This window comes from Neopelma chrysocephalum, unplaced genomic scaffold, assembly GCF_003984885.1.
Source record: "Neopelma chrysocephalum unplaced genomic scaffold, ASM398488v2 Primary Assembly neopelma1_181838, whole genome shotgun sequence".
NCBI lineage: Eukaryota > Metazoa > Chordata > Aves > Passeriformes > Pipridae > Neopelma > Neopelma chrysocephalum.
The window spans coordinates 3055-30944 of record NW_020937868.1 but is presented as its reverse complement, the minus strand read 5'-3'; the positions used below and the strand labels follow the sequence as shown (position 1 = coordinate 30944).

General features: G+C 58.2%; 1 protein-coding gene across 1 annotated transcript; it reads left to right on the top strand.

The window, feature by feature from the left end:
- The first annotated feature begins 186 nt into the window (after positions 1–186).
- Positions 187–27555, top strand: LOC113962502 (serine/arginine repetitive matrix protein 3-like). The gene is made up of 15 exons (XM_027673254.1): positions 187–330; positions 8216–8445; positions 11571–11672; positions 14857–14991; positions 15100–15180; positions 15547–15576; positions 15984–16052; positions 16338–16373; positions 17071–17121; positions 17225–17329; positions 17803–17974; positions 23493–23821; positions 24485–24712; positions 25002–25139; positions 27294–27555. The coding sequence occupies exons 2-15, from the start codon at positions 8222–8224 to the stop codon at positions 27508–27510; spliced, it is 1917 nt and encodes a 638-aa protein (XP_027529055.1). The 5' UTR covers positions 187–330; positions 8216–8221; the 3' UTR covers positions 27511–27555.
- Positions 27556–27890: the final 335 nt, after the last annotated feature.

Below are 27890 nucleotides of genomic sequence, written 5' to 3'. Positions count from 1 at the left end.
CGGGTGTCCCCTGTAGGGCGGGTGTCCCCGCAGGGCCGGGTGTCCCCGCTCGGCGCGGTCCCCCGGTGCAGTGGCGCCCTCCGGCCGGGAGGCGGCGCTGGGCTCCGCGCGGTGCGCGCAGGCGGCGGCGGCGGCGGCGCTCTGTGTCGGGCGGCTCCGCTGCCGGAGCTGTCCAGCACTTCAGCAGGGGCCGCGCCGGGGCCGCGCCGGAGGGGCCGCGACCGCCGCGCCCCCCCCGCGCCCACCACCACCCCCGGCACCCCCCGGCACCCCCCGGCGCCGACAGGGACCCCCCTCCTGGGGCCGGGCTCAGCGGGGCGGCGGGGCGAGGTGAGGCGCGGCCGGGCCCGGGGCTGCGGGGCCGGCACAGGGCGGGGGGGGGCCGGGCAGGGAGGGGAAGGGGCGTGGGGGGCGGTGGGACCCCGCTGGGCGCGGAGGGACGCTGAGAGGGGTGGGTGTGTGGGGAGAAAGGGCTTCCCCCCCATCGGGTTATGCTCGCCGCGGGCAGGGGAGTGAGGACCCCCAGGGATGGGGATTGGGGGTGGGCTGCTCCTGAGGGGGGGGGGAATTGGGGTCCCCGAAGGGGCACGGGTGGAAAGGATGGGTGAGGGGTGCAGCGCTTCGTGGGTGCTGGAGCAGCTGGGGATCCCACGGGGAGGTGTGTAATAGGGATGTCCCCCCGCGGGGTTTGATGCTTTAGGGGGTCCAAGATGGTGTGAGGAGTCTGGAGATGAGATGCTTTTATGGGGCACGGGGGGTCCAGGGATATGGATGTGTCAGGTGCTTCCCGGTGCTGGGGGTGGCTGGGGGGCACACATCCCTCTCCTCCATGTGGGAAGACACGCTGGAAGGGGGACAGGGGGTGACCCCCAGCAGTGGAGGTTTGTCTGGGAAGGATGGGATAGCGATGACCCCCCAGCAGGTGCTGCTGCCTTGTGTGGTGCAGGTGGGAGATGAAGCCAAGACAACGGCTCCAAAGCCCCCCTGTCTGCAGCGTGGACCCCCGGGCTGTGCTGGGGAGGGTTTGGCTGATGAGATTTCAAACCCTGCGGGTGTTGTGTGGGGAAAGGAGAGGGGCAAGGCTTGGCACGGGGAACCCCGGCAGCAGCCCAGCCACTGGTCTTTTGGGAGTGTTTTGTGCTTCTCCTTCCCGGGACAGGGAGGTTTGTCCCCAGGGATGGCCCTTCAGGGGGCTGGTGGAGAGGGGTCAGGGCATGGCTTAGGTGGCTTTCAAGGGAAACAGGTTCATTCATCCCATTCGGAGAGAGATTTCAGACTGGATATGTCATTTCCCTATGATCCTGCTGCTGCAGGGGGGTCACCTGGGGGCTGGCAGTGTTTGGGGGTGTCTCAGGTTGATGACAAATGTCAGGGACCTTCTCTGAGGGTGCAGGTGGTTGTGTCCTGGCTGGTCCCTCTGCCCTGGCATGTGGGTTTGTCGCTGGCAGGAGCGCAGGGACACCCCCACCGGGGGGCATTTTGGGGACAGGAGCTCACAGTGCTTGTGCCCAAACATCATCGTAGCTCTGTCCCCCTCTGCCAGCGTGTTCTCACACAATGCCACCCCCTGTGTCTCACCTGCCTCCCCACTAAATCCCCTCTGGATCCCCCCTGAATCCCACCTGCCTTCCCTTGCCCCAGGACTCATCTTGGCAGCATGTGGAGGGAGAGGTGGGGAGATTTCAGAACCAGAAGTTGGGCAGATTTTAAGGGAGCCTTTGGTCCTTCATCTCTACTGGGGATGGTGAGCAGGGGGCTTTGCCAGGAAGGCAGAGGAGCACAGGGCTCTTGGTTGGTTTTGTCCCTGGGGCCAAGAAAATGACGCTTTCCCCCCGGACAAATGTCTCATGCCCTGGGGGGCAGATCCAGTTGTGGGTGGATGTGTGGCAGCAGGTCCTGGGAGGCTGCTGGAAGGGAGAGCAGAGGGTGCCCACCCCACACCTCTTGGCAGGGGGTGCCTGTGGGGTGCAGATTTAGTCCTGGCTGCCAGGGGTCTGCCGGATGTTGGGGATCCCCAATCCCCAAAGCTCTTCCTCCTCCTCCTTCTCCTCTTCTTCCTTGTCTCCCAGCTCCCGTTTTCCCCGGCCAGGTGGCCCATGGCTTATATAATGTGCTCAAACCCTGGAATAGCTCCTCTCGTTACACAACCATCCAGCCAGCCGTGGGGGGGGATGGTGGGGGGGATTCCCAGCTGGATGCTCCCCCTGCACTGGCCATGACCCCCCACACCTGCAGCACTCAGGCCCAGGGTCGTTTGCCGGGATTGTGTCCCCATTGGGGAAGGTGACCTCATTGTGGCAGTCATCCCCCTGCTCCTCCATGTGCTCAATAATTGCTTTTATTCGTAGTAGTTTTATTACTCCCCCCCTCCCCAGAGTGGTGATGGGCCTTGGAGCTGCCTGTGCCTCCTCCTGACTCCTTGCTCAGCAGAGCAAGTGGCCCCAAGGATGCAAAACCTGGGGGGTGGCTGCTCCCCTTCTCCATCCTCATTCCTTATTTAACCACCTCTGGGAAAGGTCTGGCAGGGCATCCCCAAGGGGTTGAGGAGAGTGTGGCCAGAGGGACATGGGGCTGGGGGTCCCATAGGATTACCCATCACCTGGACCTGCTGCCTCTCCACTCAGCATGAGGGGATTGCTGCCGTCACGTGGATGTGCTCCTCCTTTCCCTCATCCCTGGCTCAGGAATGGGGTCACTGCAGGGGTCCTGGGGTTGGTCTCCTTTGCCATCGGCTCTCCTCCAGCCAGAGCTGAGAGCAAAGCTTGCTTGGCCTCCCCTGGGAGCCCAAGAGGTTCAGGTTGTGGGAGGGTTTGGTCTTTTTGAGGTCAGGAGTAAATCCCAGCTCCTCACCCTCTGTCGTGCCCTTTACTCTGGAGCACCTCCAGGGGAGTTGATGGATCTCTGTGCTCACACCCCTGTGTGGTGCTTGTCTGGTGTGGGGCTGGTCCCCACCCCTGGCTCCCTCATCCCTACATCCCCAAGCCAGGAAGGAGCCCGGTTGCTTAGCAACTGTTTAGCTTCTCCACCAGCCTCCTCATCTATTTTAAAAAATATATATATATCTGCACAGACGTAGGTATGCACAGGCAGCCGCAGCTCCTGACCCCCCAGCCAGCATCCTTATATTCTTTATTAATTGCTTTAAAGTCTGTGAGGTGTCAAATTTTGGCTGGGCAGCCATAGGGCAGGATCCCCTCAGCTCGGGGAAATAGGGATGGAGGTTCTGGGATCAACTGTCACCAACCCCTTCCTGCTGCCCCTTTCCATGGGCAGGATCCCTGTGGCTTGGGGCTGGAGGGCAGCGCTAACAAGCCCCAGGTCGGCCGTACTTTTAAAGCCAGATTTGCCTTTTTTCCTCATTCTTGAAGGTCTGACTCATGGTTTTTGGCACTGGAAGGCAGCTCCGGAGAAGGTCAGCCCAATTAATGGCAGTAACTCCGGACTTTTCCTCCTTGTAATTCCAGCCGGGTGTTTAGAGGAGGCCGACTGCCTGGCAGTGGTGTTCTGGCATGTTTTGTGTCCTGAAAAAAAGACCTTCTCCCAGCTGTCCCCACGGCCCGGGTAGGGAGCAGCCTGGGATGGGGCTGTAAATGATTCGGGGACAGGGTTGTGATTTCGGTGGGTGGTGGTGTGTCCTGACGAGATCCTGGCGGGCAGGGGGAACCACGGGGATCACCCCTCTCACCCTGTCTGGAGCTCCTGGAGGGTCCTCACCTCATCTGGGGTGGCCCTGGAGTGTTGAGACTGAGCTCTGGCACACTCAGTGCACGAGTGGTCCAGGGAGCCGCCGTCCTGGGCTCGCCGCCCGCATCCCGTGCCCACATCCCGTGCCCGCATCCCGGCACGCGGGTGCTCGCGGCCGCCCTGCCTGGTGCAGCTGGATGTGGCGAGAATTAATGGAGCACCGGCCGGAGGCGGCTTTAATTAGCGCCGAGGCACGGGGAGGGGGGAGGATGCCCAGGGACCGCTGCCGCCTTTCCCCGCCGAGGGAGAGACGCCGGGAGAGCATCCAGGCACCCGGGAGAGCATCCAGTCACTGCCGGCCCCCCGCTGCCAGCCCTGCTCCCCCCGGGAGAGCGGCTCCATCCGCATTACAGCGGCAGGGCCCTGCGGCGGCTGCTGCCTCAGCGCCGGGGGGCTGTGGGCATGGCCGGGGTGCTGAGCAGGGCCCACGGGGGGATTTGAGCAGAGCCGGCTGGGAAGAGGCTTGTTCTGGGTTGGAAAATAAAAGGGCCAAAGCAGTTCAGTGAGATACCCCACTTTTTTTGCTTGTTTTCCTTGTTTTCTTCTTTCCCTTTGGGCTGGAGCTCCTGAACCCCTGAGCTGGACAAAGCCCATGTGGGGCAGCCCCAGGGCTGAGACATGGGGACAAACACAACCCGGTGCCACCCCACCAAGTGCCTGGGGGTCACAGCCCACTAGGATGGAAACCAGCAGCCCCAAATCCTGGCAGGATGGAGAGACTGGGCCTTGCACCCCTGGCTGGCAGGGCCTGTCCTGGCCGTGTGACAGGGGCACAGTGCAGTCTATCTGCCCTTTGTCTGTCCTGGCAGTCACTAAGTTGGCACTGCAGGTGCCCAGGTCCTCCACACACCTTGGATGTGATTCAGCATGGCTGGGAAGGGAGGGAGAGATCCAGCATGTGGGATGGTCCCTGGCATGGGATGGGAATGGAGGATGGTGGTGGAGGATGAAGAGGATGGAAAATAGGGATGAGGATGGAGGATGAAAATGGAGATGGAGGTTGGGGCAGGGGGATGGAGATGGTGGCTGGGGATGATGAGGAGGAAGGAGATGAGGAGGAGCATGGAGGATGAGTATGAGCATGGAGATTGGGGATGAAAGTGAAAATAGGGATGGAGGATGAGTATGGAGGATGGGGCACCTCTGAACTTTTCCAAAAGCTCTAATCCAGGCAGCAGGAAGTACCTGTGAGCTGAAAAGCTGGTTTGACCTTCCCAAGGCCCAAGGTGGTATGTGGGAAGAAGATCAGGATCCCCAAACGTGTGGGTGAACAGCTTGTTAATATGGGAAGAGAGGGATTTGCTCAGGAGTTTCCCTAGCAGGTCCAGCCCATAGTGCCAGGGAGGTTGGGCCCTCCTGGGTGGCAGTAAGGGAATTTGGGAAGTGGGGATGGATGCCAGTGACTGTCCCCAGCTACATCCTGCAGCCCTTAGGAGTCCATGGAGACACAGCACTGGCCCCAAGACACCTCCTGTCCCTCTGGGCGAAGCGGCTGGGCAGCAGCTGCCAGTGATTGATGTTTTGTGGGTAATTACTGCAGATAATTAAATATTTAACCATCATCTTTATTATCGGGGTAGTGCCGAGCCAGCCAGGAAACCGCTGCCGTTTGGGCAGGGCCATGCTGGTAGATTTGGGGCTGGCAGAGCCGGGTGGTCCCCGTGGGGTGGCCGATGGATTGAGGTCGTGGTGGTAGTGGTCACTCTGTGTCCCTGAGCTGTTCCTTGCAGGTGCAGGGCATCCCTGGGGTCCTCCTTTGGGGATAGGAGGGCACAGACCCAGCCTGGGGGACATGGGCTCCCTCTGTCCTGGTGTCTTGTCCCCATTGTCACCAGAGGTGTACGACTGGCTGTGTTTGCCACCCATCGTGGCCCCTGTTGAGAGCTGGGGGGGTTGTGGGTGGTTTTCCCATTCCTTTGTTTTCTTGCCCATGCTGTGGCTGAGGCAGGAGGTTGGTGTCAGCTCTCACAGTGGATATTGCTCACAGCTGAGGAGACACCAGGTTGCAACACCGTGTCCATCCCCAGTCCGGCTCCTCCTTCCTGGCCCCAGTTGCAGGGGGGAACTCTCCAGCCACATCCTTTTCATAGAGCGTTTCCCGGCAGATCTGCATGCTTCCCCCACCATGCAGCCCTCTCCCATAGGTACCCATCCAGCTGCTGGTTTATCTTCATCTACCTCCCCAGCTCTCTATCTGACACTCTCTCAAGGTTTCTCAGCAATGAATTTATCCACTGCCAGGCTTGGGATAAAATTAATTCCCACCGGGGAAAAGCAAGCAGAGGCTGCTGCGGAAAGCAGCCTCTCCTTCCCCATCTCCTTCTCTGAGCCCCTCTGTGGGGGAAGGTTTCTCAGTGGGGACCTTACCCCATTCTTTAATTTCCTTCCTGGTTTTTGGCTCCATGTCCTGATGGAAGAAAGAGGAAGAGGAGCTCCCAAGCTGTTTTTTTTTTCTGCAGCATCTCTCCCTTCTCTGGCCCGGGGCCACCCTGGGTTATGGAATGGTTTGGGACCAGGGGTCCCCCATGGGCAGGGAGGGCTGAGCAGGGCAGCTCTTTGTTGTGGAGCTCGAAATGTAGGTGCTGCAGGCAAGGGGGGACCGAGGGACCTTCCAGTTACTCTAACAGGGACAAGCATCCAGGGATTGCAGAGCCCTGGCTGGCTCCTGCTGCACCAGCAGGATCTCCCCCGTGCCTCTGCAGAAATAAAGGCTGCTGGCTCCCTCTGTATGGTAGTGATGGGGAAAAAATAAAAGGAAAAAAAGCCTTGTAATTAAGCACTCAGCTGCTGTCCTCCCTGGGCAGGCTTGTCAGGAGATAAATGACTGTGTGGGGCAGCCAGTGGCAACGGGAAAGCCAGGGATGTCCCTTGGAGATGCCACGGGGTGGGAGTTGCCTTCCAGCCAGGCTGGGACCTCCACCACCCAGGGGAGGGCTCTGAGGCTTTTTCTCTCCTCAAACAACAGAGAAACATCCTCAAAGCCCCTCACAAGCAATCTGTGTTCCCACCCGGGCTCTATCCCACCTGGCATGGTCATGGAAAGCTCTGAACAGCCTGGTGTCCTGCTGGAATGGCACAGCAGGAGTGGCGAGCCCTCCCTGGGCTTGAAATGGTGTGGATCTGTCCCTGGTCCATCTGTTCTGCCTTCATGCCTGTGCTGGGCTGAGGGATCCCTCCTTCCCATCCTTCTTGGGCAGTGTGTGTCAGCCGCCCAAGGGTTGGCTGCTTGCCACGGAGGAGACAATGTGCAGGCAACACCCATCCTTGGAAAAGCCTCTCCAGCAGGATCTCTGGGAGAGAAACATCCCAGAGAAGTGGTTGCTGGCAAAAGCTGCATCTTCAAGCCCAAATCCAGCTTGGAGAGCGAGGCAGGATGCTCTGCCTTCAGTCCTGATCATTTCTCTTTGTGTAGGGCTTTGCAGGAGGTTTGTGGGCCCAGGTGGTGCCTCTGCAGCCTGGCCATGCTGGTAATTAAGGCAGCAGATCTCCAGCGGGATCATCCCATATTGGGAAGAGGGCCGGAGCACTGGGCAGGGGAGTTGGGGCATGGCAGGACAAGGAGAGTGAGGAATGGGTGCTCAGCCATGTGCTGATGGCCTGAGGGCACTGAGACGGGGTTGTGTCTGGTTGATCCAGGAGTTTTGGGAGCATCTCCTCCCCCAGGCTTGGGGAGCATCAGCCAGAGCCTCAGCACGGCAGTGCTGCTCGGGAACGGCTGTCCTCTTCCAAGGGGTTATTTTTGGAGCCAAGTGAGGACACATTGACTGTGGTGGTGGAAGGAGCAGGCAGAGACACGTGAAGGTGAAGGAGCAGGGATAAGGCAGGCGGAGAGAGGCCGGTGGGGATCCTCATCTCCCCTTGCAGCTGGCACCAGGCCATAGTGAAGGGTGCCAGGTCATGAGCAGAGGGTGCCAGGCCATGGCCCAAGGGCATCAGCAGGCATTTGCTGGCTGGGCCAGACATCAGGATGTCCCACGGCTGCATCCGAACCAGCCAGTGCAGCTGCTGAATGCAAGGGGATATCTGAGGTCCATTCCTTTGCTGAGTGGGGACAGTGCCTGGGGTGTCCCCAGAGAGCTGTGAGGATGGTTGCCTATCGCTGCTCCAAACCCACACTGGCTGACAGCAGGGTCTGTGGGGCTCAGAAGGACCCCTGTCCACCTATCCTGCTGCTGCTGTATAGTCCTGGGTCCCACACTTTGCCAGGTTTTTTCCATACAAGGCTGCCAGATCATCCTTCTCTCTTTCCCATGAGCCAGCTCCCATGGCAGAGTGATGGGAGTAACCCCAGCCTTGCTTTGTGGATGAGGAAACTGAGGCAAGGCACAGGAAGATCTCCCAGTCACTGTCCCCACCAACCTGCTTTTGAGACAAATTTTGCCTTCAGGTCCTGGCAGGGTCCCCTTGCCCTCACGGGGTGGGTGGGGAACCAGGGCAAGGACTGAGCCCCGACTCTTTCTCTCCCTCCCAGGTGATCATGGCTCTCTACAACAATGGGGCTGATGTGCCTTCACCCCAGGAAGCCTCCAACGGCTTCTCCCAGCCCGGCGCCTCAGGAACATGGCACAAGGGTGAGGAGGAGGTGCGTCTGGTGGAGCCCAGCATGGTGAAGAAGGCTCACCGGGAAATCCTGGACCACGAGCGCAAGCGGCGAGTGGAGCTGAAGTGCATGGAGCTGCAGGAGATGATGGAGGAGCAGGGGTGAGTGGCGGGGGAATTGGGAATGGGGTCCTTGTGACCCGCTTGCACCTTGTGCTTCCCCTTTAAAAAAATACCTTGATGTGGCAAACGTGCCCATTTGGAAGTAAATCCACTTTTGGGTGAATCAAACAGCTTTGGGGTGAACTGGCGGGTTGGGATGGGGGAGGGAAATGCCTCCAAGAAACTCAGGCCTAGGAGTGCATCCACACCTATTGGAGGTTGGCCCCTCTGCTGGGAAATCTGGGCTCCCAGCTTGTCATGCAGGGAAAGCTGAGGCAGGAAGGAGGAGCAAAGTTGCTCATGGTTGTGCAAGTCATCCTGTGCCCCCATGCCTGGGATGGGAAATGATCTGCCTCTGCCTTTTGTGTTGGGGAGATGAAGGAGATCAGGGGTTTAGTGCCAGGCAAGGCTCTTTTGGTGCTTTTTTTTTGTCCCACCTTCCTTCTTCTTCCAGTTTTGGGGTGGTAGGACCCCCTCTGTCCTGCCAATGCCACAGCCAGGCACCACAAGCTTCTCCCCAGCCTTTGCTCTCCCCTTGGGAAGCAAAGGGCTGGGGGAATATGCAAGGAGCTGGAGAACATTCCTGCCTGGGTGGGCAGGAGAGGCTGAGGGGCCAGTGAGGAGACCCCCATCCCTACCAGATGGACCCATGGCTATGCTGCTGGCTGCCCCATAGTTCTGGCACCAGTCAAACATCCTGATCCCCCTGACAACTCACTAGAACCTGATGAATGGAGCAAATTCTTTGGCACACGTGGGTAGATGGGGACTGGTACCAGCTGGGGAGAAGGAAAATGGATTGAGGGAAGGCTTCGCCAAGGCTTTCATTAAGAGTGCAAGCGTGACCTAGAATTAAATTGTCTCACACAGACTGGAATAATGATTGTGCCTAATTTGTCATTATGGAAATAAATAAGGCTGACCTGGCGCTTTGGGGAGCCCAGGGCCTCCTGTCGGGTTCCCCCACCCTACTAGGGCTCTTACTACGGGTAGTATCATTACTACAGTGGGTAAGAGCAACGCTGCAACTGGTATTGTTGTTATTGCTGTAATTGCTTTGCTGTTATTAAGGCTATTAATAACGATGATGGTGGCGATACGCCGAAATGATAACATAATTACAGTAATAATCTTGGTCAACCTGGTTAATCCTCTCCCTGCTCTTCCCCTCCACGCAGGGGTTCTCTGGGAGGGTTCCATGGGAAGTGCTCTGCACCTCCAAGGTTTCTGTCTGGCCTGGGGGCTGCATCCTGACCGTGGCCTAGGGGGAGTTGTTGACAGGGGCAGGGCCCCCGGGATGGATGTGAGTGTCAGCAGAGGGGGTTTTGCAGGGATTTAAGCACTCCCTTGTTTCCATAAAGGCGGATGGCTCCTCCTGCCTGTGCTGTAGCTCGCTCCAGGCTGCCTGCACCGTTATTCCCTGCCTGCAGGCTGGATTCCTTGTCCGGAAAAGAAGTGTCAGCATTTTTTCTTTCTTTCCCAAACCCACTCTATATGTTAAATGCAAAAGCAAAACCCCTTTAACGAGGTTATAAGCAGCACCAGAGGAATGCAGGAGGGAAGGAGCTGGAGAAGGCACTGGAGGTGCTGGGGGGTGCCTCACCCCGGCCTCCCCCCGCAGATTTGCTAAAGGCCCAGCCATGGTGGCCCATCTGTCACCTCCTGTTTGGCCTCATGTCCCCTCTCTGAGAGCATCAGCCGCATTCTTAATATGCTGCAGCAAATGCTCATCCTGGGCAGACATGTTCCTGCTGCCATGGGCCAGCTGATGGCCGTGGGATGGCCGTGGGATGGCCGGGATTGGTGGCTCATCCTTGCAGGGTGATTGCACCATGCCCAGTTGGGTACACTGCCATCAAGGCTGTGGGACAGAGCAGCATCTGGGGGTGCTGCCCTGTTTTTGGCCCCCCCCATGCCCAGGTACAAGGTGAGGGGAAGCAGCCAGGCTGTCTCCATGCCCTGTTAGCAGCCCTCCTCCTGCGTGGAGTCCGGCAGGGCAATTATTGAGAGCCTTTCAGTGCAAATGAGCTCGTTAATATTAATTCCTCTTTTCTCTGTTCCCCTTCATGGGCACTGCAGGGGGGGTGGGTGATACCACATGCCCCTCTGCACCCAGGGCACCCAAGGGCACTGTGAGGGGCATTATTGTCCCCAGCATGGGCACTGTGAGGTGCCAGCCTTGGGGATCAGAGAGCTCGGCCAGGCTGTGATACCCAGTTTTCTGGGCTTGTAGCAGCAATACTGATGGAATGTGATGGCAACAGTGGGTCACAGCAGCCCTTGTAGAGGGGTGAGAACAGGGACACACACAGAGCCTGACCCCTTCCCTCCCAGTGTGGCAGCATGGTGGTCACACAGGGTCCCTCTCTCTTTGCCCTGTCCTCAGGGATGATACCAGGAGCATCGTGGGTCTCTCCACCACATCCCTCCATTGGGATGTTTTTAGTCGAGGAGGTTGGGGTGTTTACAGTCAAGGAGGATGCTCAGGTGCCCTTGTGCGGCCATGGGATGCAGCACAGGACCACCCGCCCAGGGCTGCCACCTGTCCCTTCCCGGGGACACCTTGGGGATGGCTGGAGTGCCGTGGTTTGCCGTGGCTGTTCCCAGATGCCAGGGACAAAGTGATTAGTGCCTCTCGTTAATAAGCCTGCAGTGGCCTGAGTCAGCGTTCGGCGTTAGCGCAGAGCTGGCTCAGCTGCCGGGACCCAGCGCAGCACAGGGATGAGAGAGGGAAAGTCATGGTGGGATGGAGATCCTGGGATTGAACCCCTGGCACTGCTGAGAGGGTGTGGCAGCATGTGCCCAAAGCCTGGGACAGTAATGGGGAACGGCAACCTCATGGTCATCCTCTTCTTTTATCCCTTTCTGACGTCCCTTCCTCTGCCAGGCACTTCTGGGAGGGGCAGGCAGGAGAGAGGAGGGCACAGAGGGTGGTGGCAGGGGGCCAAACAGAGATCCTGCTCTCCTCCAAGCCCTGATGACTGTCACCATGCCACATCTCCTTCTGACCAGCCCTTTGGGCCATGTGTCAATCCCAAGTGACAAAGGTATGGAGGTCACCAGCAGCTCCGTGGAGAGCCCACACTCCAGCCATGGCAGCCCTGACTGTGTCTTTGCCCATCCAGGTACTCCGAAGAGGAGATCCGGCAGAAAGTGGGGACCTTTCGGCAAATGCTGATGGAGAAGGAAGGTGTGCTCACCAGGGAGGACCAGCATGGGCGCCAAATGTAAGTGAGAGAGCTCCCAGTTGGCTCATCTGTGTGTCCTTCCTGTCTCGCATCCCAGAGAGGCCTCTCCTGGGTGGCAATGGCTCAGCAGATTGGCTGCTGTTCTGTAACCCTAGAAATATTAGTGTTATCAGTAATAATAATTAATAATAATGATAATAATTTCTGCTGTAAGAGGCCCAGGCTGGACAGGCAGGGCTGAGCCTGCTCCTCCTCTGGACAGACCCAGAGCCTGTGTCTCCATCAGGCTGGTATAACCCCAAGGAGCCCCAAGAAAGAAGCTTCTCCAAGGAGCTCCTGCAATGTTCCTCTGCCTTCTAATCACTCTTCATGCTGCCTGGTCCTCGGGGCCTCCATCTGCCCTGAGAGGGGTTTTGGAGCTCAGGTTTGGTGTCCAAAGCAGCCCAGCTGCTGCTGGGAACGTGCCAGTTGCTCCTCCTGCCCCACACAGGACTGTCCCCAGCCTCACCAGGGTCCACCCCTGCTCAATGATGATTTATCTGCGCGATGCTTAATGGCCCAGGCAGCGTGGCTGGCCTGGCGTGCACCATCCATCAGCCTGGAAACCAGGTCACTCGGGACAGGAATAGACAGTGCAGGTTCACTGAATATTAATGCTTCATTAGGGTCAGGAAATCAGGGCGGGGAGGGAGGCAGGGAAGCCGTGGTGGCAGGGAGAGCCTTCCTCACACCACTCCACTGGCACAGCAGGCAGGGGCAGACACAGGGATAGATGCATGGACATGGCTCTGCTGTGCCCTGCCTGGAATGGGCTGCATGGCCTTGGGGCACCATGAAGCATTCAGGGTCCTTCTCCAGGCAGGAAAAAACCAGTGGGTGGGGAAAACCAACCTGCCCAGGTCATAGAGCATCAAGCCTGAGGTGTTAACAAGTGGCCTTTGCTGGTGGGGGCAGGAGTCATCTCTGGGGCATCTTCCTGCAGGCTCATTAGGGCTGGTACAGTAAGGAGCACCTGGGAAGCTTGGGGCTGGCAAGGTAAGGAGCACCTGGGAAGCCGAGGGTGTGTTAAGGTTACCCAGGTAGCCCTGGCTGTCACCTTTACAGGCTTGGTTTTGCAAAACGAAGGGTAATCATTAAAGATTAGCCCCAGGGCTATAAATAATAGTGCTGAGCTGGAAGGAGCAGTCTCACAGCAAAGGATTGCTGGGAGGAGAGCAAAGCCGGAGGCGCTCGAAGGAGGATGGTAGGAACTGGGTTCAAAGGAGGTGGCTCTTCAAGCAGCAGGAGGATGTCCTGGGTGCCAAAGGTCTGTGGGAGATCAAGAGGCTGGACAAGGGAGTTAAATAAGCTTTAAATAAGGAGCCTCATCCCTTGTGGTGGCTGGGAGAGTGCTCAGCAGAACATCTTGTGGGCTGGTCCTGCTCCAGCACCTCTCTGGGCTTTTACAGCTCAGTCCTAGGCTGCCGGGGCTGTGAGTCTCAACCAGCTGGTCTCATTTCAAAGCTGAGGTGAGAGCTCAGCATCATCTGCATAACTCCCCAGGGGAGACTGAGGCATTGAGCAAAGCCATGACCACCTGAGTCCCTGGCTTTGCTCTCTGCACTCTCCCAGCTACCGTCTCCATGTGCACAGCCCGGTGATACAGCCCGGTCCCCAAGGAGAACTGCTTGATGGACAGGCTGGTGGGATTACAGACAAAGGCAAGCATGTGCCGGGCAGGGAGGGATAATTGGAGCAGCACAAGCTGGTCTTGAGCCGCTGAGCACAGCTAATGGGTGAGATGCTGGCAGCAGGCTCTGGTGTGGAGCACTGCCTGCTCGCGGAGCAGAGACACACAGGGAATTATCCCCGCTTGCTTCTCTCTTTTCCTCCTTCCTCCCCCTTCCCATGGTTGGGTGGGTGGTTGAAAGGCTGTTCCTGCCCTTGGGGCATGGCCAAAGCAGGAGTCACTTGGAGAGGACCCAGAAAGCCATGGCTGCAGTGCAGAGGGGAGCCCGAGACCCGCTTGAGCGATCGCCTGTGATTAGGAGGAGGGTGCCTCATGCGTAGTTTCACTCCAAGACATTTTTAATTGGGTTAAACAGCCCATGGCCTGCCTGTGGCCAAGGATGCCAACACGTGCTGCTCTCAGATCTGGTCTGGGGCTGGGAGCATCCCTTCACTCAGGCACTGTCCAGGCTGCCAAGGGACTGATGCTGCGGGGGCTGCACTTCTCCACCAGTGTCCCTGGCTGCACACCTCCAGGATGGGAGGGGTGGAGAAGCACATCAGGTTTCCAAAGGCAAATCTCCCTTGGGAAGCAAACACCTGGACTGGTTTGGTGCTGGGCACCCTCCAGGCATGGCCCCATCCATTATGGTTCCCTCCAGAGCATCTGGATGGCCACATCCTTCCCTGGGTGACATGTCCTACATCCCCCCAAGAGCAAAGGAGAGGCTCTCTGTGGGGTTTGATGCTGCTCCTGGATGGCACAGCTGGACCAGGGAGGTGGAGACAACAGGGAGAGATTGGGCAGGGGCTCCTAGGACCCTCCTAGTCCAGCTGCCAGGCCTCTGCCAAGCCCTGCCCACAGCCCCGGTAGTCAATGGCAACCTCACGCCGGTTTCCATGGCAGTGGGAAAAATTAATGCTGACGAAGTCACTCAGGAAGGAGAGGAGACCCTGATGGCTCAAGGTGTTATGCCCCCCCCTCACCTGGCCTGGTGGGGACATCAACCATCAGCTGCCTGAAGCTGCTGTGCTGAGGAGGTGGCACCCTGGAACACTGGCTTCAAGGCCCAGATTGTCCTGGGCAGCTCCCAACTGAGTTTCCAAGTCTCCTGCCAGTTCCTCTTACCCTTATCCAGCCCCACAACCCATCCGGGCCGATCCAGCCTCCAGCTCAGCCTCAGCACTTGGGCAATGACAAAAGGGGCTCCCAATGCTGCCAAGGCTGGATCCCGCAGGGAGATGGTGGCCCGAGCCTCGTGGTGTCCCTGTGCCAGCCCCACGGGAATCTCTGCAAGGACTGGAGCCCCAGGAAGACCCTGAGAAGACCCCCACCACGGGGCTTTGCTGTGTGGGGACCTCAAGGGATGTGACCAAGTACCCTCTGGATGCTGTGTTGGAGGGGATGTCCCCCAGCCGCTGCAGCTGCATTGGGGCTGCCCCAGGCTTCCCCCCAGCCGGTGGAAGACAGGGAATGGGGATCCCCGAGTTAATCCCGCGCTTCCTCCTTTGGCAGCGTGATAGAAAACCACCACGGGGCGGACGGGGAGGAGTACGCGGTGGAGTATCCCGACTACGGCGAGGGCTGCCTGCTGCAGTGCGACTGCTCGGCCGAGTGCTACCGCGAGGACAGCGGCCACCGCGAGTACAGGTCCGCGGGGATTTTGGGCGTCGGGCGTGCACGGTATCCCCGTGCAGGGATACAGAGGCCAGGGAGCTGGTCCCTTCTTCCCCCGACCCTGTATGCTGTCTCCCACAGGCTGAAAAGGCGCTCGAGCAGCTCTACCTCTCCTCCCCCCAAGAAGAAAAAGAAGAAGAAATCGGGTCACCGCCGGAGCCGGTGAGTCCCCGGCTGTCCCTGCGCTGTCCCCTCTCCCAGGAGGGCAGCTCTGCTCCCAGCTCAGCCTTTCCCCAGGCTCTGACGGGGCAAGTCCCCCCACTTTGGTGGTCAATGCCCCTCCAAATATGCACCCTTAAGCATGTGCATGTGCTGATATTGCAACACACACATCTGTGCACACACCTCCTGCATGCACTGGTCCGCGTGGGGAAGGAGCTGGCTGCTGCAGGGCACAGCACCGAGCAGGATTTGGCTCTGTGAAGGGTCTGGCTCCATCTACCCCCTGGTCCCCTCCCTGGCTAGCATTGGCTGCCTGGGCAGATGCTGTCCCTAATGTCTCTTTTTTCTCTGCCTTTCCCATGGCAGCAAAAAGAGGAAACCTGGCTCGGAGCGCAGGTGAGTATTCACTGGGCTGAGTGGGCTGTGGGGTTCCTGCTGGGATTGCAAGCCCAGGGGCATGGGCTGGCCTCCACAACCCACTGTTCCCCTCTGAAATCCCAGTGGGAATTGGTCACTTTGTCTCCTGCTGGAGGCTGTGGAGCCCACGAGGTGGCAATGAGACACAGCAGGATTTGAGCAGTCTGGCATCAAAGGCATCCAGAGCCCTTCTGCCAGAAGTCCCTTTCTATCACCCACCCCAAATACTCCAGGAAATAACTTCCATGAGATGTTCATGCATCCCGAGGGATGGTCCAGGGGAAGTAGGGGGTGGGGGGACATTTGGGGTAGGACTCCCCTGGGCCACGGGGATGGGGCTGGGGAGTCCCTTGCTCATCCCTCAAGGGCACCCACTTCCCCCCCAGCTGCGACAGCTCTTCACCCATCCGCAAGGAAAAGAAAAAGAAGACTGGAAAGAAACACAGACGTGACAGGTAGGATGGACACCGTGGCAGACTGGGGATACCAGGCATGACTGGGGACCGTGGGGCTGTTTGGTGACTGCCCAGGCCCTTGGGCTGGGGAGGGATTGAGGCATGGATAGGGATGGATGCTGATGACTCTTCATGAAGCCATCACCGCCTCACAGCTGCTGTCACCTGCCCAATCCAGCAGCCCATCATGGGGCAACACCCCTGTCCTTGTCCCCATCCCCTGGGGCTGCCCAGCTGACCAGGTCAGTGTGTCTCCTTCACCTCTGCCTCCTCTTCATCCCTCAGATCTGAGTCAGGGTCACGGAAGAAGAGAAGACACAGGTAAGAGTGACGTCTGCTGGGAGTCACCCCACTGCCACTGGTGCTGGCTGTCAGCTTCCCCTGCCAAAGACCCCCTGTTCCCTGCCTTCCTGCTGCCCCCCTCCCCTCTGCTCACAGTGATGGACCCCCTCATCCCATGGCTGGACACTGCTGTGTGTCCTCCACCCTTGGGCATGGCATAGGGCCACTCTGGGTGACTTTGGGGTCCCACGTGGCCCCTAATGTCCCCTAGGGAAGAAAGGGTGATTCCAAGCAGCCATGGCCAGGACAAACCCTGGCTGTTGCCCTACTCTGCAGATGCCTTCTGGCAGCACTGCTATTCTAGGGTGAAAGAAGTGAAAAACAGACAAAGGGCATCTGGGAAAGCAGAGGGTCTCAGAGGGGACTGATGTAGGACAAGGCAAGTGTAGGGTGACAACGGGCCCAAGCCCAGAGGACGCTGAGCAGAGCCAGTCCCCCCCTTCCCACTGCCACCCGCTCCTGCCTGGCCTCACCAATGGGCACCTGATCCCATGGTCCTCCCAGCACCATCTGGGATCCCCACTGTGCTTTGAATCTCAATGAATTCCAGCTCCAGACCATGCAGGTTCTTCCTCCCGCTCCTCCTGCGGCCTCGGTGCCTCTGGGGGAGGCTGGGGAAGCCACCCCCAGGTGCTGCCTCTGCTCCCACGCCTGAAGTTTCCAGCTCTTCCCGCAGGTCCCGAAGCCCCAAGAACAAACGGAAAGAGAAAAACAAAGAGCGCAAGAGGTGAGGGACCGGGACGGCGGGGGGAGCGGGGTGCTGTGCCTCCTCTGCGTGCCCCAGGGGGGACTCAGCCTCCCCCCGCGGCCCCCGGCCTCCCTCTCCGCAGGTCCCGCAGTGAGTCCCCGGCCTGGCGCTCGCACCGGCGCAGCTCCTGCAGCTCCCACAGCGCCTCCCTCTCCTCCGACGACAGCGGCTCCAAATCCCCCGGCAGGTAGGGACAGCCCGGGACAGCCCACGACCAATAGCCCCGCAGTCTCCGCGATGTGGGCTGGAGGGCAGGGACAGAGATGTCTGTGTGGTGGGCACCCCGATGTGGTGGAGGGCAGGAGGTAGGTGGTAGAAGTGTCCCGGGGATGGGGACCTTTGTGGAGGTGGGTGTCCCGGGGATGAGGACCCTTGGGAATGGAGGACAGGAGGAGGGTGGCAGAGGTGTCCCGAGGATGAGAACCCTTTTGGGGAGACGGAAGGGAACAGGATGGTGCTGCAGAACCTCTGGAGAGTTTGGGAAAATCCCAGGCAGGGGTTCAATTTTTGACTAGAGAAAGCACAAAACACCAGTTCTCACTCCATTTCTGGCTTTGGCGAAGCCTGCTCCGCAGCCTGGGCTGCTCTGCCGGGCCGGGTGGAGGGCGGTGCCGAGCTCGGGGCCGGGGGTGCCGGCGGTCACGGTGCTGTGCCCCGCAGGCTGAGCCCCAAGCGCCGGCAGGATGGTCCCAAAGGCAGCAGCGCTCGCTCCAGCCGCAGCCCGTCCTCGCCCTCGCCCCAGCGCTCGGCCTCGCCGCACCAGAACGGGCACAAGGGCAGCGCCCAGAACGGCCGCCACAGCCACGGCGCCCCGCTCCCGGAGCCCTCGGATGTACGTAGGCTTTTCTTGGATCACTCTTCGCTTCCCTCCCCTCCTCCCTCCACAGGACTGCCCCCCTGCTCTCCTCTCCGCTCCTTCCCCACTCGCTCGGCTCCCCGCCCTGCCCAGCCGGGACACACGGGGAGATGCACTCACCAACCCTGCACTGGGTGCACGGTCTCCCTGGGAGAGCCAGCCCGTCATCTCGGGGCAAGGATCAGGGCAGCCAACAAATTATCTCTCCCCCAGAGCCTCACATTGCCCTGCAGATGTCACCCCCGAGACGATGGCTTGGCAGGCCAGCGACACTGCCAGGGTCACCACTGGGCTCAGCACCTACCTGAGATTGAGCCCACACAGCCAAGAAATGGGTACAGCTGGAAAATTCGTTTCCCCACCAGCCTAAACCCTCCCCAGAGCCAAGGGGCTGACACCAGTGCTCAGGACTCCAACACCCAGCCTGGCCAGGGTAGGGATCGGAGGGGATTTGGTGCTGGATGCTCAGATTTTAGGATCCCCATGGCAGGCGACATTGGAGATAAGTGTCCCTGGCTCTGCCTCATTGTCCTGGGATGTCCCAGTGAAACCCGGGGGGCTACTCCAGTGCTGAGTAGACAAAACCCTAATCCCGTGGGACAGGGGGCCAGTCCCAGTTTAACCAGTGCTGGGATGGCAAGGAGCCTGCTTTGGCTAACAGGGACTGGAGGCAGAGCTGAGTGAAGGCAGGGGGCTGCATGACCCCACTACTAGGGGGCACACAGGTCCCCACTCGCCTCAGGAGACTTCATTCCCATGGTGAGGTGCTGTGGGGACACTGCCAGGCTGGCAGCACCCCGTGCTGACACCCCAACACCTGCAGGGTCAGGGGCACCCTGGAAAATGGGGCCAGGAGCCCCCCACCCCATACCCACATCCCCTTCACCCTCCCCAGCCCAGCACCCCCCAGCAGCACCCAGCACCCAGCCCATCTCTTGGAGCACCTCTCTGCTTTCTTCTTTCCTGTGGTTTTGGCTGGGGTGTGGGGGGGTTCGGGAGCCCCCCAGGCGCCCGGCTCACCCCGCTCTCCCCCTGCCCACCCCCCAGCATCGCCCAGGCCGACGAGCTCCCTTGGCTCCCCGGCACCAGCGGGACTTTTCTCCAACAACTTTCTCTCTTTCTCTCTCTCTCTCTCTCTCTCTCTTCTTTCTCTCTCTGGTTTCTATTTTTTATTTTTTTTTCTTTTTAATCCCATCTGTGTTTTTCTTTAGCCTCCCATTTGAAAAAAACCCAAACGGTAATATACACTTCCATTTCTTGCTCAGCAGAAGCAGGGACGAGGGGGAGGGAAGGGCAATGAAACGTGCTTTTTTTTTTCCGCCCCCTTGTTTTAGTTTCCTTTCTCATGATTTCTTTTCTTTTCCCTTGTGATGTACAGAAATGCAAACGATATATATTTCTCTTATTTTCATTTTTCCCCCCCTGTCGTCGTCGTGTTGTTCTAGAATTTTTTGCTTTTGTGTGTGTTAATGTGGAGAAGAAAAAAAAAACCAACAAACTCAAACCCAAAAACCAGATGTGTTTTCTAAATATTTACGACCACTGAACATTGTATTTCCATTTTCTATATTTTGAACAAGGAATTTAAAAGGGAAGAGAACCCAGCAGGCCTCCACTGCAAAGGGAATGGGCTTGTTTCCATCTCATGGAGCGAATTGCCCTTTTCCTCCTCAAATTGGCTACTGTCCCGTGTCCTCAGCTGGATCCTGCTGCCATAGGGATGGTTTTCCTCCCTGGCTGCAGGATGAGGCTGCTGGGTGCTGGGTTATCCGAGCACCCCACAATCATCCCACACCCAGGTACCCACATCCTGCATCCCGGCAGGATGGGTGCTGAGCATCCTTGGTACCCAGCTTCTTTCCCATCTCCTGCAGACCCCCAAAAGCTCAGCCCATCCCCCAGATGAGCTGTGTCCCCCCTCAGCACCCCCAGAGCCACCGGGAGCAAGGGGTGCCCCGGGGCGCTGCACGGTGTTACCTTCCCTTTTAAATACCCAGTCCTGTCTCCATCCATCCCTGCTGCCTTCCCAGCCTTCCTCCCGGGTCTCTCCTCCTCCTCCTCCTTGCCCACACGCACCCTCCAGCCCCTCTTTCTCTCCGGTTTTCTTTGGGCCAACACAACCCAACATCCCTCGCCGTGTCCCACCTCCATCCATCACCTTCCCTGCATGTTATCCGGGACTTTGCCATGTTATAGAGTGACTTTTTAAGACTGAACTGCAGCCGGGTTACAGACACCAGCCAGCAACTCCCCCCGTGGCCACCCCGCTTGGCGGACGGCCACAGCCTTTCCATTGAAAAACAAACAAAAAACCTAAAAAAAAAAAATATAAAAAATTAAAAGCTAAAGAGACCGAATTTAAAAAATAATTTAAAAAAATTCTAAGCAGAGCAAACGGGATTAGCCGAGGGGTCTGGATCGCCGTACTAAAGAGTCCTTGTCTTTTTCCCATTCTGCCCTCCAAATGTGGAGATTATTGTTTTCTTTTTTTATTTATTGCATTCCTGTCACTGCCAATTCCAAAGGTAGGTATTTCGTCCACCTCTGCACGTTCACTTCTGCAGATGAGCCTGTTGAAAAGCACCGTAGCTTGATTTAATGTTATTTTCTCTTTCTTTCTGACTTTCTTTCTCTTTCTTTCTCGCTCTCCTTCTCTGTCTCTCATTTTGTCTCTTTTTGGTGGCTATATATGATTTTTTTGTTTTTGATTTGTATGGTTTTCCCCAGTTAGCTGCAAAGCCATGCTCTTCTCTTATGTTCTTAATTTATATATTTTTTTTGCCCTGTCCACGTAATATTTTTTTCTTTCTTCCCCCCTTTTCTCTTCCCCGTCTCCTCGTGCTGTCGGTAGAATGCATTTCTGTGTCTTTCAGCCCTCCGAATTTGTGTTCGTTTCCATGCAGGGGCTGCTCCCTTTGAGTCCCCCCTTAGTGGCCCAGTAATGAAGGCAAACGTAATTAGTGAGAAATAGGGGCAGTGGCCAGGGGTGGGAGTGGGCACAGAGGGGTTTGGGTTGAATGGATGGGGCAAAACCTGAGAAATTTGGGGAGATGTGTGGGTTTAGCCCCTCTTTGGGTCATGATGGGGAAAAAAACCCAACTCAGGAAAAATACTGGGAGGCTGCAATGGGGAAAGGTTGAAATCTTCATCTGTGGAGGGGCAGCTCCAGGGCATTGTGTTCCCCAGGAGCAGGGGATGGCATCCCAGCCCTGGATGTCTCATCCCCACAAGTGCCCAGTGTGTGTTTTCCCTTTTGGGCTGGGTCTTTGCCGATTTGGGTTTATTTGGGATGCTTTTATTGTCATTGCCTTCCTGCACACCTGGGCAGGAGTCTGCAGGGTTTGGGTGGGAGCCCCGCATCCCACAGCATGGCCAACTGGCATCAAAATGCTGCCCTGGGAAAGAGGAAAGCCCTTTCTTTCTCTCTTCATCTTCCTCTTCTTCTACTTCATCTTCTCTGCTTTTATTTTCCTCTGCTGGGACACAGGACTGGGAATGGGCTCAGCTGACCCCCCCCTATTCTTTCCCCCCTCACTGCAGCCATTCCAACAGCAACAGATTTTTAATAAAAAATCCAAATCCTCTCATTTTGGCTCCAGCTTGCTGCTCTGTGGCTGGAGGGGTTGGCTTATCCATGGGGACAAGGAGGTGGGGTGTGGAGCAGTCTGGGATGCTCAGGGATGCAAACAGTCTTGTGACCCTTTTGCAGCATCTTTGTGGTGGTCCCCAGAATCCCACCCCTTTGCCCTTCCTGCTTGTTTTTGGGGGAGAAAAGTGGTGTCTAGGACACAGTGGGGCAGGTAGAGAGAACCTTATCCTCAAGGATTCACCAGAAGTATTTGGGGCATGGGGATGGCAAGGAATTGGGGTCAGTGGCCCTGGGTGTGGTGGCACAATCCTGGCACCACCCCAATCACCCTGAACCCTCTTCAATCCCCTTGGCTGGACTCCCTGTGCAGGATTCACCCTTCCAGGGATACTCAGGGACCTGATGTTGGGCTGTGGCTGGGGAAAGCAGATGCTAAAGCCGGGGGTTTGCCAGCTTGGTCAGGGCTGGTGGTGCAGGAGCTGTTTCCACCCATCTTTTTGGTCTAGTGATGTTTGCAAAGATGGGGAAAACACCCAGGCAGTGTTTGTGGCTCAGAGGAGCTCGGATATTTGGGGGCCCCAGGGCTGGACAAAACCCCCTCAGCTCTTGGTGAGAGCCTGGCTCGGGGCTTGGCCATGCTAGTGGCCCAGGGTTTTCCCTCCCTGTAGGAGAAGTGAGTTGGTTTGTTTTATTTCTCCTCTCTCTGTCTCTGTCTCTGTCTCTCCTCCTTCTCTCGCTCTTTCTTTCTCTCTTGCATTTTTGTGAATCTAATGATGCACTTATATTGCCCCGCTTTTCCCTTCTCTTCATACCTTACCTACTAAAGGAGGAAATGCCACTTTTTTGGTAAGTGGATGTTAACCAAGAGGGACTTAAAAAAAAAAAAGCATATAATGGAAAAAATAAAAAAAAAAGGAAGCAGAAAGCAAAGTCTGTGTTGAGTGCTGATGAGGACTTAGCAGTTCCCTGCAGAGTCACAGCTAACAGCTCAATGCGTGTCCCAGGAAGAGCTCAGAGACATTCGTTTATCTCAGTAACGAGGACATTTGTGAAGTTTTGCTTTGTTTTTTATTTATTTATTTATATTTATTTATTTTTTTTTATTTGATTTGATTTGGATGGTTTTTCTTCTTTCTTTTTCTGTTAGTTTCTTTTTTTGCCTTCTTGTCCCCGGCCCCCCTCCCCTGCCTTGCCCTCCATTGTCGCTCTGTGCCGTTTTTTCCTCGTTTCTGGATTTGTTTTAAGCCAAAAGCCGTACTATCGATAAAAACTACACGTATCAGAACATATATCTCTATATATGTGCATGCCTCTGTGTGAGCAGACCCCATCACCTCCAGCCCTCTTTGGTTCGACCCCTTCCCCTCGGCTCAGTCTGATTTACTCTCCCCCACCGCCCCTCTTCCCTCCTCTCATCTTTTCTTTTCCCTCCCCCCATTTTCCTCCCTTCGTTTGGGTTTTACCCCTCTTTTCCCTCCCCCTTTCTTGATGGGGGTGGGCGGGCACCAGGGTTTGCTTTATCCCCTCTCCAGGTGTTTTTTGGGGGGGGGTGTTTCTTTCCCTTCAAGCTCTCCCTCCCCGACGACTTGGGGGTTTTCTTGGATTTATTTATTTTCCTCCCATCCCGCCCTTTCCTTTGGGTTTTTTATTACGATTTGAGTTGAGTTATATTTTTTTGGCGTTTTGCATGCGGAGGTTTGCATGACCCACGTTGTTGAGGGCGAGAGGAAGGTGCAGAGTAGCGTCTGTGTAGCCTGCCTTATGCGATGTGCATTGACGTTGTGATCTGCGCCCCCGGCCCGGCGCCCCCCGTTAAAATCCCCTTTCTCCTTCTTTCTTCTCTTCTTCCCCCCCCCTTCCTCCTTTCCCTCCTTCTCTCTCTCTCTCTCTCTCCCCCTCTGCCAGAGGCCGGCCTCGGCGTCCCCCTCTCCGCGGGCTCATGGCAGGACGGAGCCGCTTTCCCCCCGCTCTCGGGGGGGCCGACACGGTGCCCGCAGCCCCCGGTCGCCCACGCCGGAGCGGAGCAAGCACGGCCACCGGCATCGCTCCCGCAGTGCCTCGCCGCCCTCCCGACACCGCGGCCAGAGCAAGGGGCGGCCCCCGGCCCCCCGGGAGCCCCCGCCGGCGCCGCTCAGCCCGCCCGGCTACAGCAGCGACTCGGAGGGCTCGGCGGGATCACAGCCCTACCACCCGCCGGCCGGCCCCGACAGGAACCACGGCGCACACGGGAAGAAGTAAGGGAAGAACCCCGGGATGGGATCGTGTTATCACTGATGGGGTATGGGAGCTGGGTTGCGGTATTTGGGGTGCAGCCCCATGAGGGCACCTTGAGTCCATCCAAGGGAAGCTCTGAGGTGCAAGCTGGGGACCAGGGCTGGGTTGGGATGCTCAGGGGATGGGGATGGAGATGGGGATGTGGATGAGGATGAGAATGGGAATGGGGACAGGGATGGGGACAGGAATTGGGACAGAAATGGGACAATGATGGGGATGGGGGAGGAGGAGGAAGGGGATCTGTAAATAAATAAATAAATTTGGGGTTGGGTTAGGATTATGGAACGGGGGTTAGCTTGCAGATGGGGACAGGAATAGAGACAGGGAAGAGCCACAGCGGGTCAGTGCTAGCTCACTGTGGGAAGGATCATCCCTGCAAAGGTTTATGCCAGCTTGAAGGGCAGTGCCTGGATGGCTGTGTGGAATTACAGCATCCCACAGGATGCAGGATCCCAAGTGGGTGAGCACCCCACACTTTATAACCAGAGATGTAGCCCAGCCAAAAACTGGTGTCATGTAGGTGTGCCCACTGTTCTCTGTGGGAAGCTGGGATCTCTGCTCCCATGGGGACATCCTGTCAGCCAGGATGAGACATGAGGCAGTGCTGGGATCTGCCTTCACAGGGTGAAGGAGAGGCACCACCGGGGCCGGCCCAACAGCAGCTCGGAGTCGTCAGCCAAGCACTCCCGGCACGCGTCGGAGCGCAGGAAGAGCCCGTCGCCCAGCCCCGGCCAGCGCAGCAGCTCCTGGAGCTCCAGTGGCTCTCTCTCCAAGTCCCGCTCCCGCTCCCGGGAGAAGAGAGCAGGACGCAGCCGCTCCCGATCACCCTCGCCGAAAAAACCCGCCAGCAGGTCAGACCCAGGGGAGACTTCAGCCCAGGGGACACCACGGGTGCCATCAGAGGGCCCAGGGGACACCATGGGTGCCATCAGTGGGCTCGGGGAGCATCTGCGGCTCATAGTGGTCCCAGCTCTCCTGGGGTTTGGGGAGGGGTCTCAGGTCATTGCTGACGGCACTGGAAGAGCCAGCTCCAGGTGGCAGCGTCAGCCGCTGGAGGGAGGTGCTGTCACAGGGTGTCCATGGATCCCACCTGGGATCTCAGCCTGCTCCCTGATGCTCCTCCTCCTCCTCGGGGTGTAGAGAGAAGGACAACGAGCCCCGAACACGTCACGGTGATCCCGATCCCACCCGCGCCCGGCGCCGCTCCAGGAGCTACTCCCCAATCAGGAAGAGGAGACGTGACTCCCCCAGCTTCATGGAGCCCAGGAGGATCACGAGGTGGGTCCTGGCACGTGGCAAAGGCTCTGCCATGTCCGTTGGCACGTCCCAGGGCTGAGGTCTGCCATCAGCCGGCCCCAAAGAGCACGTGGGTGGGGAAATGGACAGGCAACAGATGGATGGATGGACAGATGGATGGATGGGTGAATGAATGGATGGATGGACAGATAGATGGATGAATGGATGGACAGGTGGATGGGTGGATGGACGGACTGACAGACAGACGGATGGATGGATGGATGGATGGATGGATGAGTGAATGGATAGATGGATGGATGGGCAGACAGATGTACAGATGAATGGATGGATGGATGAATGGATGCATGGCTGGCTGGACGGACAGACAGATATACATATGGATAGCTGGATGTACAAACGGATGGGTGGATGGATGAATGAGTGGGTGGGTGGGTGAGTGGGTGGTTGGATAGGTGGATGGATGGACAGACGTGCAGTTGGATGGATGGGCGGATGGATGGACAAAAGGATGAGCAGCTCTACTGATGGACAGATAACCCTGAGGGTGACCGGGTGAATCAGCTGGCCCAGACAGCTGGATAACCAGACTGCCTCCAATACTACGACCTTCTGATCTCTTCCTATTTCAAGGCATGAAAACAGGAATTAATTTTAATCCGGCTGTGCATATTCCAGAAAGACGCACATCCGCAATCACATCTCTCCTCTGCCCTCCAAAAGCTGGTTTCTCCTCCTTGGGATCCTATTGCCTCAGGATCCCGAGCTGTAAGACAAGCAATATTTCGTGCCAGACAAAACACTGTGTGCATATGTAGCACCTCGTTAACATGCAGCACTGGCAGCAGGGCCGTGCCGAGCCGAGATTACCTCCTTCCTGACCTATTTGTCTCTCCTGCTATCAGCTGGGAGATCAGGGGGCTGGATTTTCAGAAATCAGCTCTGCCTCACTGTGGGAGGGATTTTGTTTTGCCTGGGCTGGACTGGAGTTGTCAGGAGAGAGGACAGGAGGAAGGACAGGAGCAATACTGCAGAGCCCACGGGTTAGGGCACCCTGCAGCTCTTCCCAATGTATGCCCTGGAAAGAAAATGGGCTGAGAAATCTGCTGCCAGCCCAGAGGAAGGTTTTTCCCAGCCTGGGTACCACTGTTTGGTTTTCCATCCCTCCTGCTCCATCCTGGTTTTGCCAGGATGTCCCCAGGGAGATGGCAGGGCTCAGTTGGAGGACACAGCCTGCAATCCCTGTGAGGACTGTCCCCCCCATCCCTGCCACCATCCCTGGCATGGATGGGGATGGCAGACCCAAATCTGCTTGGGATTCAGGAGGAGCAGAGCCATTCCTACAAGGCCTAGAGGATGCTGTGGGGAAGGGGCAGCTGGGGGAACACCCCTAGCCCCCCTTGCCTGCCCCATAGTCCAGCCAGAACCCCCAGGGCTTTTCCTTGCCCTCCTGCCCTGTCCCCAGTTCCCATCATCCCCCCCACCACCACATGGTCCTACCTCAGTGATGCCAACCTCTCCTTTTCCATTTCATCCCAAGGTCCCTCTCGGAGAGCATCGTCGCCAGCCTGGCTCCCAGGGTAACCTCCCCCCCTCCTCCTCCTCCTCTTCCTCCTGGACCCCTCTGTGTCTCCTCACACCTTAGGACGCCCTCGGCACCCGGTTGCCTTCAGGCCGTGCCTGTGGCTCTCTGGTCCCACTAACACCAGGCCGGGAGAGGGGGCAAGGGGCTGACTCCTGATGTCTCTGCCCCCCGTGGCCTCCATTCCCACTGCCCCCGTGCTTCCCGTGTCCCTCCTCTCGCTCCGGCGCCGGCGGGGCCGCAGCTCGCCTCCCGCTAATCCCGAACGTCTCTTTTTCAGCAGCTTTCAATCTTTGGTGTCTGGGAAACACAAAGGCCACATTAACCTGCTCACTTTCTGCCCTCGACGCTGCCTAATCCAGGACTAACACCCTGGGGGGCGGGTGGGGGGGGGGCTGGGAAGGAGGAAGGGGATGGATGGAGGGGGAGGTGACGTCGGGTGGCCACATCCTGACACCCCGCAGCCGGTCTGAGCCTGGTCGCGGGGATGCTCGGCTTCCCTGGGTGGATGCTCGGCCGTGCCGGAGGTCCAGTGCTGGACCCCCTCCCCGAGCTGCCGCCGGGGGCCTCACTCAGATCCCTTTTTCCATTTGCAGTGCTCGCAAGCGTCCCATCCCCTACTACCGGCCCAGCCCCTCGTCCTCCAGCTCGCTGAGCACCTACTCGTACAGCCGGAGCCGCAGCCGCAGCTACGACAGCTACAGCTCCAGCCGCAGCCGCAGCCGGACTCGCAGCCCCCCCAGCCGCTCCCGCAGCCCCAGCCGCAGCCCCAGCTACAACAGCCGCAGCAGCTCGGAGAGCGCCGGCTTCTGAGCCCCCCCGGCACCCGGCCGCGGCCCCCCGGCACCCCAGCTCTGCCCCCTCCATGCCTCCTGCGCCCCCAGAAGGGACGGGACCACCGGGGAGGTGGAAAAGAGCCAGGGGATGCTAAGGACGGACCTGGCGACGGGGGAAAGCGCGGACGGAAACTGGAATGGGTCCTTGCGTCGCCCATGGAAGGGGCGGCTCCCTCCCCGCACCGGGGTGTTTTGGGGGTCGGGATGGGGAAGGGGAGGATGTCTTCTTATTTCTGCGAGTGCCGGGGCGGGGTCGGGTGGGGTGGGCGAGCACAGAGCGAGGGAACAAACGCTCAGCAGAGACTTTGGGGCGAGTGGGCAGGGGTGGCTCGGGGCCTCCCGGGAACCCTCTTTGTG